The 10,779-nt window shown below is 36.4% G+C and overlaps 1 protein-coding gene across 1 annotated transcript; it reads left to right on the forward strand.

The window, feature by feature from the left end:
• MSMO1 (methylsterol monooxygenase 1) lies at window positions 1-9,132 on the forward strand. The gene is made up of 6 exons (XM_072406013.1): window positions 1-289; window positions 904-1,205; window positions 3,909-4,057; window positions 5,331-5,457; window positions 5,563-5,717; window positions 7,314-9,132. Exons 2-6 carry the CDS (start codon window positions 957-959, stop codon window positions 7,510-7,512), a joined length of 879 nt encoding a protein of 292 aa, XP_072262114.1. The 5' UTR covers window positions 1-289; window positions 904-956; the 3' UTR covers window positions 7,513-9,132.
• The last annotated feature ends 1,647 nt before the right edge of the window (window positions 9,133-10,779 follow it).

A 10,779-nucleotide genomic window follows, 5' to 3' on the forward strand; every position in this document is an offset into this window, starting at 1 on the left:
GGGCGTGGCAACACGATAGTGAACAGAACGAGCACTGGCTACTGATTGGTTGATCATGGAAGTCGGCTTAGGCTCACTCCATGCCGGTTTCCAATAGAAGTCCGAGCCGCTCCCGTGACGTTCGTAGTGCGTAGCAATGGTGGCCAATCAGATGTCAGAATTAAGATCGCTCGGTGTTTGCGTGACGGCTGAGAATTCTCTGTCCCGGTGCTGAAGAGGAAAGAGTTCAACATATAAAAGACAAGAGCAGAATACAGCGAGCTGACAGACGCCCAGTGTGCTGCTGGAGGTGAGTTATCACACTGATATTATATAATATTTATATATCTCCTATACATTATATATATATCTCTTATATATACAGCATATTCTACCTAGAGGCGGGGCAGGAAGGGGTTAACTCTTCTGTTCCTATATCAGTCTATTATAATATTTATATATTAATATATAATCATCCATTTATCATACAATGGACAGATACAAATATACATTGTTTTATAAATAACATTCAAATTGTATTTCATACTATGGTTATTAGATATAATTAGCATATTTCAATAGTATGTAAGTGAGTGAATATATATTTTTATCATTTTTATTATTCTTTTATTCATATATATTATACTTTTATTCCTTTATATGTATATTATTATTATTATTAACAATATTTGTATCATTTATAATATTCTTTTATTCTTATAATATTCTTTTATTCCAATATATATTTATAATTATTACTTTATTCATATATATATATATATATATATATATATATATATAATATTTGTATCATTTCTTTTCTTATATTTATATATTATTAATTTAATATTTTTATAATTCTTCATATTCTTTTATTTCCATACCCGGGCTGTATTATGAGATCTCTGTATATTTCTTTTGCAGGGCCCCTTGAATTCTCCATCGTTCTGCCATTCTCCATGTACTAGGATTCTCCAATGGCTTCCAATGAAAGTGTCCTGAGCTCGGCTTACCTTGCCGTTGAATACATTGACTCTCTCCTGCCTGACAATCCTCTACAGCTACCATTTAAATATGCCTGGACCTACATGCTAGACAACTACACCAAGTTCCAGATTGCCACATGGGGGTCCCTCATTGTCCATGAAGCCATCTATTTCTTGTTCTGCCTGCCCGGCTTCCTTTTCCAGTTCTTACCTTTCATGCAGAGATTTAAAATCCAGCAGGTGCGTCCATCTTTGCAGATTATTTTTTATTATTAAAGCTGTAATATCCCTGTAGAATAAGGGTTGATATAGCTGGTTTGTATTACAGGTGGGGATTTGTAATGTAGCACACCTGGGCCGGCATTGGTCACAGTGTAGAAGCACTCTGTCTGCAGTATATTGAGTTCTGTACATTCAGCTCCCTCTAGTGCCACCTTGGTTTTTATCAGTCTTTATGTTCTCAACAAAATGCCTGTATTTTTGCGCTGTTATAGATTTTTCTAGATAGTGGGTTATGTGGATGCAGATAACAGATCCTATAGCACAATTGTTCTCTGTGCTGAAAGCTTTGCAGAGAGCTACATGTTTTGGGCACTGAAAACAAAGTGCTCCTGGGACCCTAACACCCTAATCACTTCTTTGCCTAATCCTAGCACTTGACCTAACACCAAGTGAATCTTTAACTCTTAAATTAAATTCTTGACACTTTACCTGATCCAAATGATCAAAACCTAACTCCGGGTGTATTACAAAACTGTCCTTGCATGGAGGGTCCTATTTGCTTTGCAAAGGTTAAATGCTCATGCTGGTGTGCTAATAAAAACATACCTAAACCTCGCCCCCCCCCCCCAGCAATCCTATGTTCCCCTTCCTATAGTGGACCTGCAAAGCCGGGCTGCTTGCAGTGTATAGATGATGGCAGATCGGCCACCATGAGACAGAGCACCTTAGAGGGGAGACTTTATGGGATTGGTGTAAAAGTGCTTTTTACCAGTATCCTAGGAAATAATAAGCATTTAACACTTACATGCAGGGGTGCCCATTGCTAGGGTGGACATGAGTTCCATCATGGTACCTGGTAATGAACACACTACTGCCTCCATTTATTGGGGTGCTGCCTGTAGATGATATATGTATTACCATGAGCAACTGGTAATTGCACCACAGCCTCACCGCCAGTATGAGCATAGCCTCACACCTAAAGGACAAGATCAGATACGTACTTACCTGTGCTGTAAGTTCTTCTAAATTTGACTGAGGCTGTACTCCAATGCTCCGCTTGTATGGCCTTAATAAAACCAATGGGCATTTGGTTTCCAGCTTTTTGGGACAGGGGAGGCCTCTGCTGTCAAGGATAGGTGGTAAATAAGTATCTAGGGGTGGGGGGATATTTGTTGGGTTGGACTAGGGGGCCATGTAGGATGGACTCATTAACCAGTTGTATGATTATTAATAATATTAAAACACAGGATTTATATAGCACCAACATATTAGGCATTACTAATAAACCTGGGCTCATTTTTTAACCTTAGCCCCACTCTACTGTCAGGTTTACTGGTGAAATTCTTTTCATTAACTTTTAGCATGTCTTTCCTGTCCCATGGTCTGCCTGTTAGTGATTGTGTATATGGGGTAAAATGAATGGTAAAAAGTCAGTGGAGAGCTTATTCACAGATAGGCAGATTATTAGTATAAGGTCTGTCCCATAGCTCAGAGTTAGGATCAGACCAAGTACATAAAGTTAAATTATTGGTGAATCTATAAATCTTAAGTACAGCTGCACAGTATTAATAACTCAGTACTGAATAGGCTGATTTTACATAATCGCAGAATCTTTACCCCCAACATGAAAGTGATAGGTTTGCAATAAAGCAATAATCCTCTGATACTTACCTTCTATTTCCTCGTCCACCTCCCACTTACCTGTGCCACTGCATACAATTTGGTTGGTGTTAGCTTGGACCTTACAGAACAATTCTGTTCACATAGGCCTGGAAACAGGCTGCTTGGACAATACGCATTGCATTATGGGAGGTCTCAGGCCCTGTAATGTCTGAAAGTATCTGGTTAGTTTTGCTTTTTTAAACTTGTTTTGTTAACCCCACCATTAACCTAATCTCTAACTCTAAACATCCCCAGCACTAAAATATCAGTCTGGTGCAGATCATGCTATGATATCAGTGTTATAAGCTACAGATCCCAAAATCCCATCCCTGTGTGTTATATAGTTATCATGTACATGTAGAAATATGGTTGGTCTTCTAAAATCATTATGAAATGATGACATTTTAGGAAGATCTGATATATTTCCACCAACCCACATTATCCACATTTTCTTATTTCACCATCTACATTATTAATTTGAGGACTTGCAGTGATATTCTATCAGAACAGGTGTGAACATGTAATGTTTTATTGCTATAGGACATGTTTGGTGTGACTATGAGATCATTTTACATGGCACTGTGTACACGTGTATATGTAAGGGATAATTGTTACTGCACCTACAATTATTTACAGGTTATTCACAGTACAATTAAAATCTCCCTAATGTTATAAACAATAAGGGCTCTGTAACAAATATATATATACTTTATATTTATATTTTGAAACAAGAAATGAGCACACCTTCACCTTTGTAATAGTTGAACAATTCTGGGGGTTTTATGAGGCTGATGGCATGAATAATCGCATTTTAGGATTACCAGGAGCATTTAAAATAGATTAAGCATTGTTGATAATTATTCTTTTTATTTTTTGAATTTCTTACTGTGTGAATTGGGCTTCCAGTTTAAAGGAATAATTGCCCATGTTGACTATAACAGCCCATTTCTTTTATTTTTTGATCTATTTTTGTAATATGAAACTTGTCTTTGTACAATATCCAATGCCTGAGTGCTCCGAAATAAAACACTGACTGTATCAACTTATTATTTATTATAGGACAGACCGGAAACATGGGAAGGCCAGTGGAGATGCTTCAAAATGCTTCTGTTCAATCACTTCTTCATCCAGCTTCCTCTGATCTGCGGAACATACTACTTCACAGAGTTCTTCAGCATTCCCTATGACTGGGATAACATGCCTCGATGGTAAGAAAACATGCTTTTATCTGTTGGTCAGGTAACAACTTTTTGCTGCAGGTTTTCTGATTTCACCGCTCTCTAGCTTAAGAACTGTTTTTTTCCCTCTACCTGGTTCTGAGATTTACTCAGAACCTCCATATTGTTAGTTATATGATATCACTTAAAGGAATAAAAGTAACGTCATCTCCCCACACCTATTTGCTGATTTGAAATTGAAAAGGATCAGCAGATTAATTATGTCATCTTTCTGCTCACTTTATTAGAATGACCTTGTCAGGACATTTACATGCAAATACTTAGTCAAAATCTGTTACTTACACTAGTGGCATTAAAAATTTTAAAGTACAACAAAGTATGAAATTCACCACCTCCTGATTCACATTCATGGATTTCAAATTCCCATTTATGAGCTGAACTCATGGTCTCCTCCATACAGTGTATCACAGCTCATTTTTAGGAATAAGGGGGTTATGAGCAGTAGGTAAGTTACCAAAACAGGCCATTTCCTTGCAAAGGCAATGAGTCACTAGGCGAGGCCACACAGCAATGAACAGACAAGCATTAGGGAAGGTAATATTTTTTTGGGAAAGCTGCATATGTAGGGGTTTTAGAATTTGCCTTAAATGCATCTTCACTAATAGTAGCCAATTATTTTGGAATACCTAGATGGAGTTATGTTTTTAGGTCTGTTCATGTTGTGTATGTGTGTATCCAAAATCAAGCTAATCAATAAACCAAAACTCACATATCTGGCTATCCCCAGGGCTTCCATCTACTTCTTTTTGTTTGCTCACAATGCAGTACCTTGCACCTAGTTTATAGCATAATGTCTGCTATACAGTTAAGTCTTTAAGGCATCTACTTAAAACCAGCTTATTTATCAAAAATGATTGAATCAATCAAGGCAACATTTTAGTAAAGGCATAAATGCAACCAAATCTGTTAATGGAAGGTTACCTTGATTTATTCAGCGAAAGTGGTTACAATTTCCTAAAACAGCTGAGTAAGTAGCCAGCATTAGTGCCATCTCATTTTACTCATTCAGCAGAGCAGAAAAATAATACGACAATAGACTGCTGACACACTATGACAATTCTCAGGGAAAGTGTAAGATAAATAACTATTCCTATATTTGCTGAAGTCAGACAAGCACTTATATTTATTAGTCCACATATAGTATTTTGTTTTGTGTTTAGTGGTTACAATAAGGAGTCTTGCTTATAAAATAAAGTTTGGGGTTGTCCTTGTATTAATTGTATTGCTTTGTTTGTCATTAAAGGTATTTACTACTAGCCCAGTGTTTTGGTTGTGCCGTCATTGAAGATACCTGGCATTATTTCCTGCACCGGTTGCTGCATCACAAGCGTATCTACAAGTACATCCACAAAGTGCACCATGAGTTTGCGGTAATTACAGTTTTCTTGCTCTAAAAACTGAATTTCAATGGTTTTGCAATGTGTTACTGACAGGCTAGAGTACATGGTTATAACTGTGCTTTGTGTTTCTTGTAGTCTCCATTTGGGATGCAGGCTGAGTATGCACATCCTCTGGAAACACTGATATTAGGAACTGGATTTTTTATCGGAATCATGGTTTTCTGTAATCACGTCATTCTTCTTTGGGCCTGGGTTACATTCAGACTTTTGGAAACAATAGATGTCCACAGGTAAGAGTTATTGTCTATTACAATCTCTCTGTTCACCACATTAGCTTTGTCTATGCAGACTGATTTTATTGCGACTTGGTTGAAGCTATAATATTTTTTGTAAATTTAAGTTTCTGTCTTTGGACCCACAAAGGCAGCTCATGTTACCTTCTGTACTGTTTATCTGGAGAAATATATTATAAATATAATAATATATAAATATATATATTCAACAAGAAATTAGGTGTTCAACATACAATGCAAGGGCTGCTACACACAAGCAGGTCTACCACCAATGGTACCACAGTACATAACAACTATTGGCTGCTACACAAGCCATAACCATCTGATATGTTAGATGGTTGCTCTGGTTAGCATTCATAATACTCATGTTTGGGGTTACCAGCCAATGTTTCTTTAATATTTTGCTAAATTGGTTATTTAACTGAAACTGTAACTGTTTAACTGTATTAAACTGCATAACAGCAACAGTTTGGCCTTCCAGCATTTCTAATTTAGCCCACCACCAATGATCTACATTGTATCCCTCTTTCTGTATTTTTTTCCTTTTCTGGATATGTTTTAAACAGTGCCTCTGTTGTACCTTCCTTCTTCGTAAATACCTTTCAGTCTCTCGGTTTTTAAAAGAAATCCATTCACTAGCGTCAGTAACACCTGGGTAATACAGCTGCATTCTTATGTCATCAGAGTCAAATGCTCACTTTGTTGAACATTGATAACAATGATAATACACATGATAAAGCACCTAAAGTATGTTAGGTGTGGTAAAGAAAGTATTAAGTCTTTACACCTGCAAGATAAGGAGCAGCTGTTTTTTTTATATATTAATGTGTATGTCTGTTTATTGAAGCCAGGAAAATAATCATAAAAGTGGAGAGTGTTGGCCTTAAGTAATAAAAAGTTAGGATGCAAAATCAACCTAAACCTGAACCAATATATATATATATATATATATATATATTTATATATATTACAGTCCCTACATTCTCTAAATGAAAGACTATAAGGGGATGTGATTGAGTGATGAAGTCTATAGCAGAGGAAAATGGCACAGGATTAACAAAGCGATATAACAAAACTCTTTCAATTGTATATTTAACAGACTAAATAGAGGGGAACAAAATACGTTTTTTGTTAGCTTATTCCATATGTCCCCACTTTGGCTCATTCATGTGTGCATATAAAGCTAGAACACTGTAAGCAGACTTTTTTCAAGGATTACTTAGAAAGAGCTCCACCTGCAAACTTTTTTTTTTTTGTTCTTAATTCAAATAAGGTAAATACATATAAAAAGAAAACATTTCCCATTTGTCCTATATAAAAAATGCCAAAGAAACTATTGGGTTTTGGCTGGTAGATGTTCTTTAAATACAACCATGCTGAGAGAGGTGTAAAGGCAGCAAATGTACTGTTACAGTACATGAGGTTTTTAAAGGTCCAATACCCAGACATTGGTTGATTGTTGCTACAATGTAAAAAAAAAAACTAAACTTGTATTTATTGATAAATATAGTTAATGAATTGTTTATTTGTCTGTTTTAAGATTAATCTGTTTTGTAAATGTCATTTCAAATAGTTCATCCTTATCTTTTTCAGTGGTTATGACATTCCTCTGAATCCCTTACACCTGATCCCATTTTATGCTGGAGCTCGTTTCCATGACTTTCATCACATGAATTTTGTTGGTAACTACGCATCAACCTTCACATGGTGGGACAAACTTTTCAACACAGACTCTCAGTACAACAATTTCAAAACCAAAGGCAAGACACAAGAAGTAAAGAAGACCAAATAATTTATTTCTCAAACATTGCCTAATTTTTCAGCATTCGGATCATGCAATGCTCTCAATAAATCCTCACTGCTATCACAGATGGAAGAAGACCCGGACTTGTATGTAGCTTGTCTGCAGTAATACATGTGGGAACCAGCCACAAACCCAATAGCAGCTGGCAGCATACAGATGTCACACTGGCCTTAAAGTCACACTAAGAACCCTAAGTGACCCAGAACACCTTACATACAGTGGATAGCTACTTGCCATGTGCAATTTTTGAAAGGATATAGTGACTGCAATGTTGCCTTTACTTGGTGACAGCTTTGTTCATAAAAAAGTGTCCACTTTGTGAAATGCTTGATTTTATTTTTTTACATAATACATGTTTTAATTATTTAACATTTTACACACAGTTGAGAATTTTGTCACCATTCTCCACTGTGGCAATCACTTTGATTCTCTAGATTCTTCATGGTACCAGTTTAGTCAGGAATTTGCACCTTACCCTGATGACAGTGCTGTTTTCACTGTTATAATTAGGGGCCCCCATCACACTGATATCTTTGTTTGTTTTTTGTTTAATAAGACAAAGTGAAGCAACCAGTCACACTTCTTATTCCTCTAAACAGAGCAGTAGTAATATGGACCAAATCCCCCTTCTGCTCCTGGCTTTTGTTGGATATTGGGAATGGATTTCTAATGCTAACAGAGAATACCCTGTACTGCTAAAGTCATCATAGGGCTGTCTCAATCTAGGTTATAGAGGCATGGTAGCCCAGCAGTTCAGAGAAAAGTTGAATGCGGATTGTTACAGTTCCGCATTGAATTCATAAAGTTCAGGTGATTGTAAGCAAATTTTACAAGGTGCTTACATCAACTTTTGATATGCTGTACTTGGTGGTTAATGGTTTGTATGTTTTACTTTGAAATTGTGACCTTTTCAGTGTTGCTATATAAAGAGATTTTTCAGTTTATATAAAAAAAGATCAGTACTGTGCGAAGAGCCACAAGCTTATATGAGTTATTTTCTACTGTGGTGGTCCCTAACCCTAAACCCTGCATTTCCAAGCTTTTCTTTAAAGGAACCATCGATCACAGGTTTTTGGTTTCTGGCTGTTCACCAGTCACATTTTATAGTTTTAAGTCCATTTGACATGACAACAGCAAGATGAATATGATCAGTGTGCTCCTGGGACTGGTCATAAATTATTCCATTTTTGCAGTGCCTCTAGTAACTGATTAAGAATCGGGCTACTTACTCCCCATTGGTGGTTATGAAAGCTTCCACCTTCAGAAGTGCCCATCATCACACAGTGATCTTTAAGTTAGTTGAGAATCTCTTTGTGACAAATGCTGATTAGAAGAAAGGGTACTAAGCACTTATGTTCATTCACATCACCAGCGTCACTCTGAGGGTTCTGCAAGATTTAAGAACCAGTGGATTCCTCCGTGCCTATGTTTTTTGAGGCATCTGTTGGTTTTATTATGCTTGTTTGGCAACCTCTATACTGAAAGCCTCTGATCTGTTCCCCGTAAGATAACATTCAGCACTTACATAGTTAAGTATTATCTTTAACTTGTTTTCAAGTCTTTTTTTTTCCGGTTTTGTAATGGTGAATTAAATTGCTAATCATTCAATCCTTGATTTTCGTGTTTTCCTAGGCACTCACTGTAAAACACATGTAAAAAATTCCATAAACTTGGTAAAAGCTATTGAACAGTAAAGAAATGTTCACATACCTATAAATTACCTTATTAGTCCTGGGAGGGGAAGGAAGTTTATTTAACACCCAACTATAATAGAATACTACTAAAAAAATGAAGAGTTCTCCAAAAAGTTATTTGTGTGGAACCAATGGGGTTTAGTTGCTGACTTTATTTAGCGCTTCCTCATTATTCAACATGTTCTCCTTACTTTATGGAAAAATACCCTTACATTCTCACAATGCAAGTCTGCCAGTTGGTTTACATAATGTAAATGATGCACTGTCGGTGTGGATGCTACTTTTCCATAAAGTTGTTAGGATGTAAATTTTCTTCTAATACAGATTTCCATAATATGGTCACATCTCCAGAAACCCTTTTAAGTCTTACATTAGAATGTTTCTACTCCTGAAGCATTGCCTACTTGGGCACCTACAGCCCTAATCCAGAAATCACCCGACTGTTCTGAAAAGACAGTCCACAATTTGCGATGAGCACTGCATGGTAAGTAAAAGTGAAGCCTGAGCATGGCACAGGAGACTTTTGAGGAAGAGACTGCAATGTACAAGAAAGCACTCGAAGGAGCTAAGACAGGTTAGTGTACAATCTGGCCAGGATGCTGGGGAGGAGATTGGCCTTTCAAAGGATCTGTACTTTTTTTTTTTAAGATGGCAATAACATTGAAATACAGACCTTCCTATAGTAACAAATCCACATATTCTTGTTTTTAATGTAATAACAAATAATGTGAAATGTAAAAGTAAACAATAGTAATTCAAATGTGTTCTTATTGAGGGAATAGAAGGATAAAGATTCTAAATGCAGGATAGGTGTAGTACTATACACAGGGTCTGTATCCCAGACAAAATGACATTTTGAGTGGAGGAGTTTTTTTTATTTAGCTTTTGGCAGGTAAAGGTTTCTTTTCATTGCACTGAAGACTTTAAATCAATTTTGTGAAAAGTATCATTTCAAGTAGGTACTCACATTTATATTATGCTCGCATGTACTGCTGTTTATTATCAGAAAACACAGAGAAGACATGTTGTGACAGTGGGCTTATTTCACAAAACAGTAATATAAAGATGTACAACAAAACAAGGCTTTCCACAGATAAATGCCCATTTAATGTGACAAACAATTCCACACCTTAACAAAGTGTAACATTTTTGGAAAAAAAAAAAATATTGAAAAAAAAATAATGAAGCTTTAATCATTTTTTTCTTAATGAAAATTGGACTGGTATAGGAAAGAGTCCAATTACAAGGTCACTCTTTCTGTGGTGTCAGTGGCTCTGATGATGATAGGGAGAAGGCAGCTAGAGTGAATCAAGTAGTAAACATTGGACTGTGTGTAAAAAAGGGACACTTTTATGATCAGTCAGGTCTCTGAACATTCACACTGGTAATTTTTGATCATTCACTGCATGCACAAGGTCAAACTGTGAAGCTAAACAAAATTAACCCAATTTATAGTTACAGAAACATATTATCATTTGGATAGCATCATGATCTGAGTAACAAGAGCCACTTGATGATGGAGATATTACTGGGTCAGAGCATCTCCAGAATAGCAAGTCAT

This window comes from Pyxicephalus adspersus, chromosome 3, assembly GCF_032062135.1.
Source record: "Pyxicephalus adspersus chromosome 3, UCB_Pads_2.0, whole genome shotgun sequence".
In the NCBI taxonomy this organism is placed as follows: Eukaryota; Metazoa; Chordata; class Amphibia; order Anura; family Pyxicephalidae; genus Pyxicephalus; species Pyxicephalus adspersus.

What these genes read in the sequence shown, in the direction of transcription:
- MSMO1 (XM_072406013.1), top strand. Translation starts at nt 957, where the DNA reads ATGGCTTCCAATGAAAGTGTCCTGAGCTCGGCTTACCTTGCCGTTGAA. An exon ending in AGAGATTTAAAATCCAGCAG is followed by an intron (nt 1,206 to 3,908) that starts GTGCGTCCATCT and finishes TATTTATTATAG; the next exon opens with GACAGACCGGAAACATGGGA. An exon ending in TGGGATAACATGCCTCGATG is followed by an intron (nt 4,058 to 5,330) that starts GTAAGAAAACAT and finishes TTGTCATTAAAG; the next exon opens with GTATTTACTACTAGCCCAGT.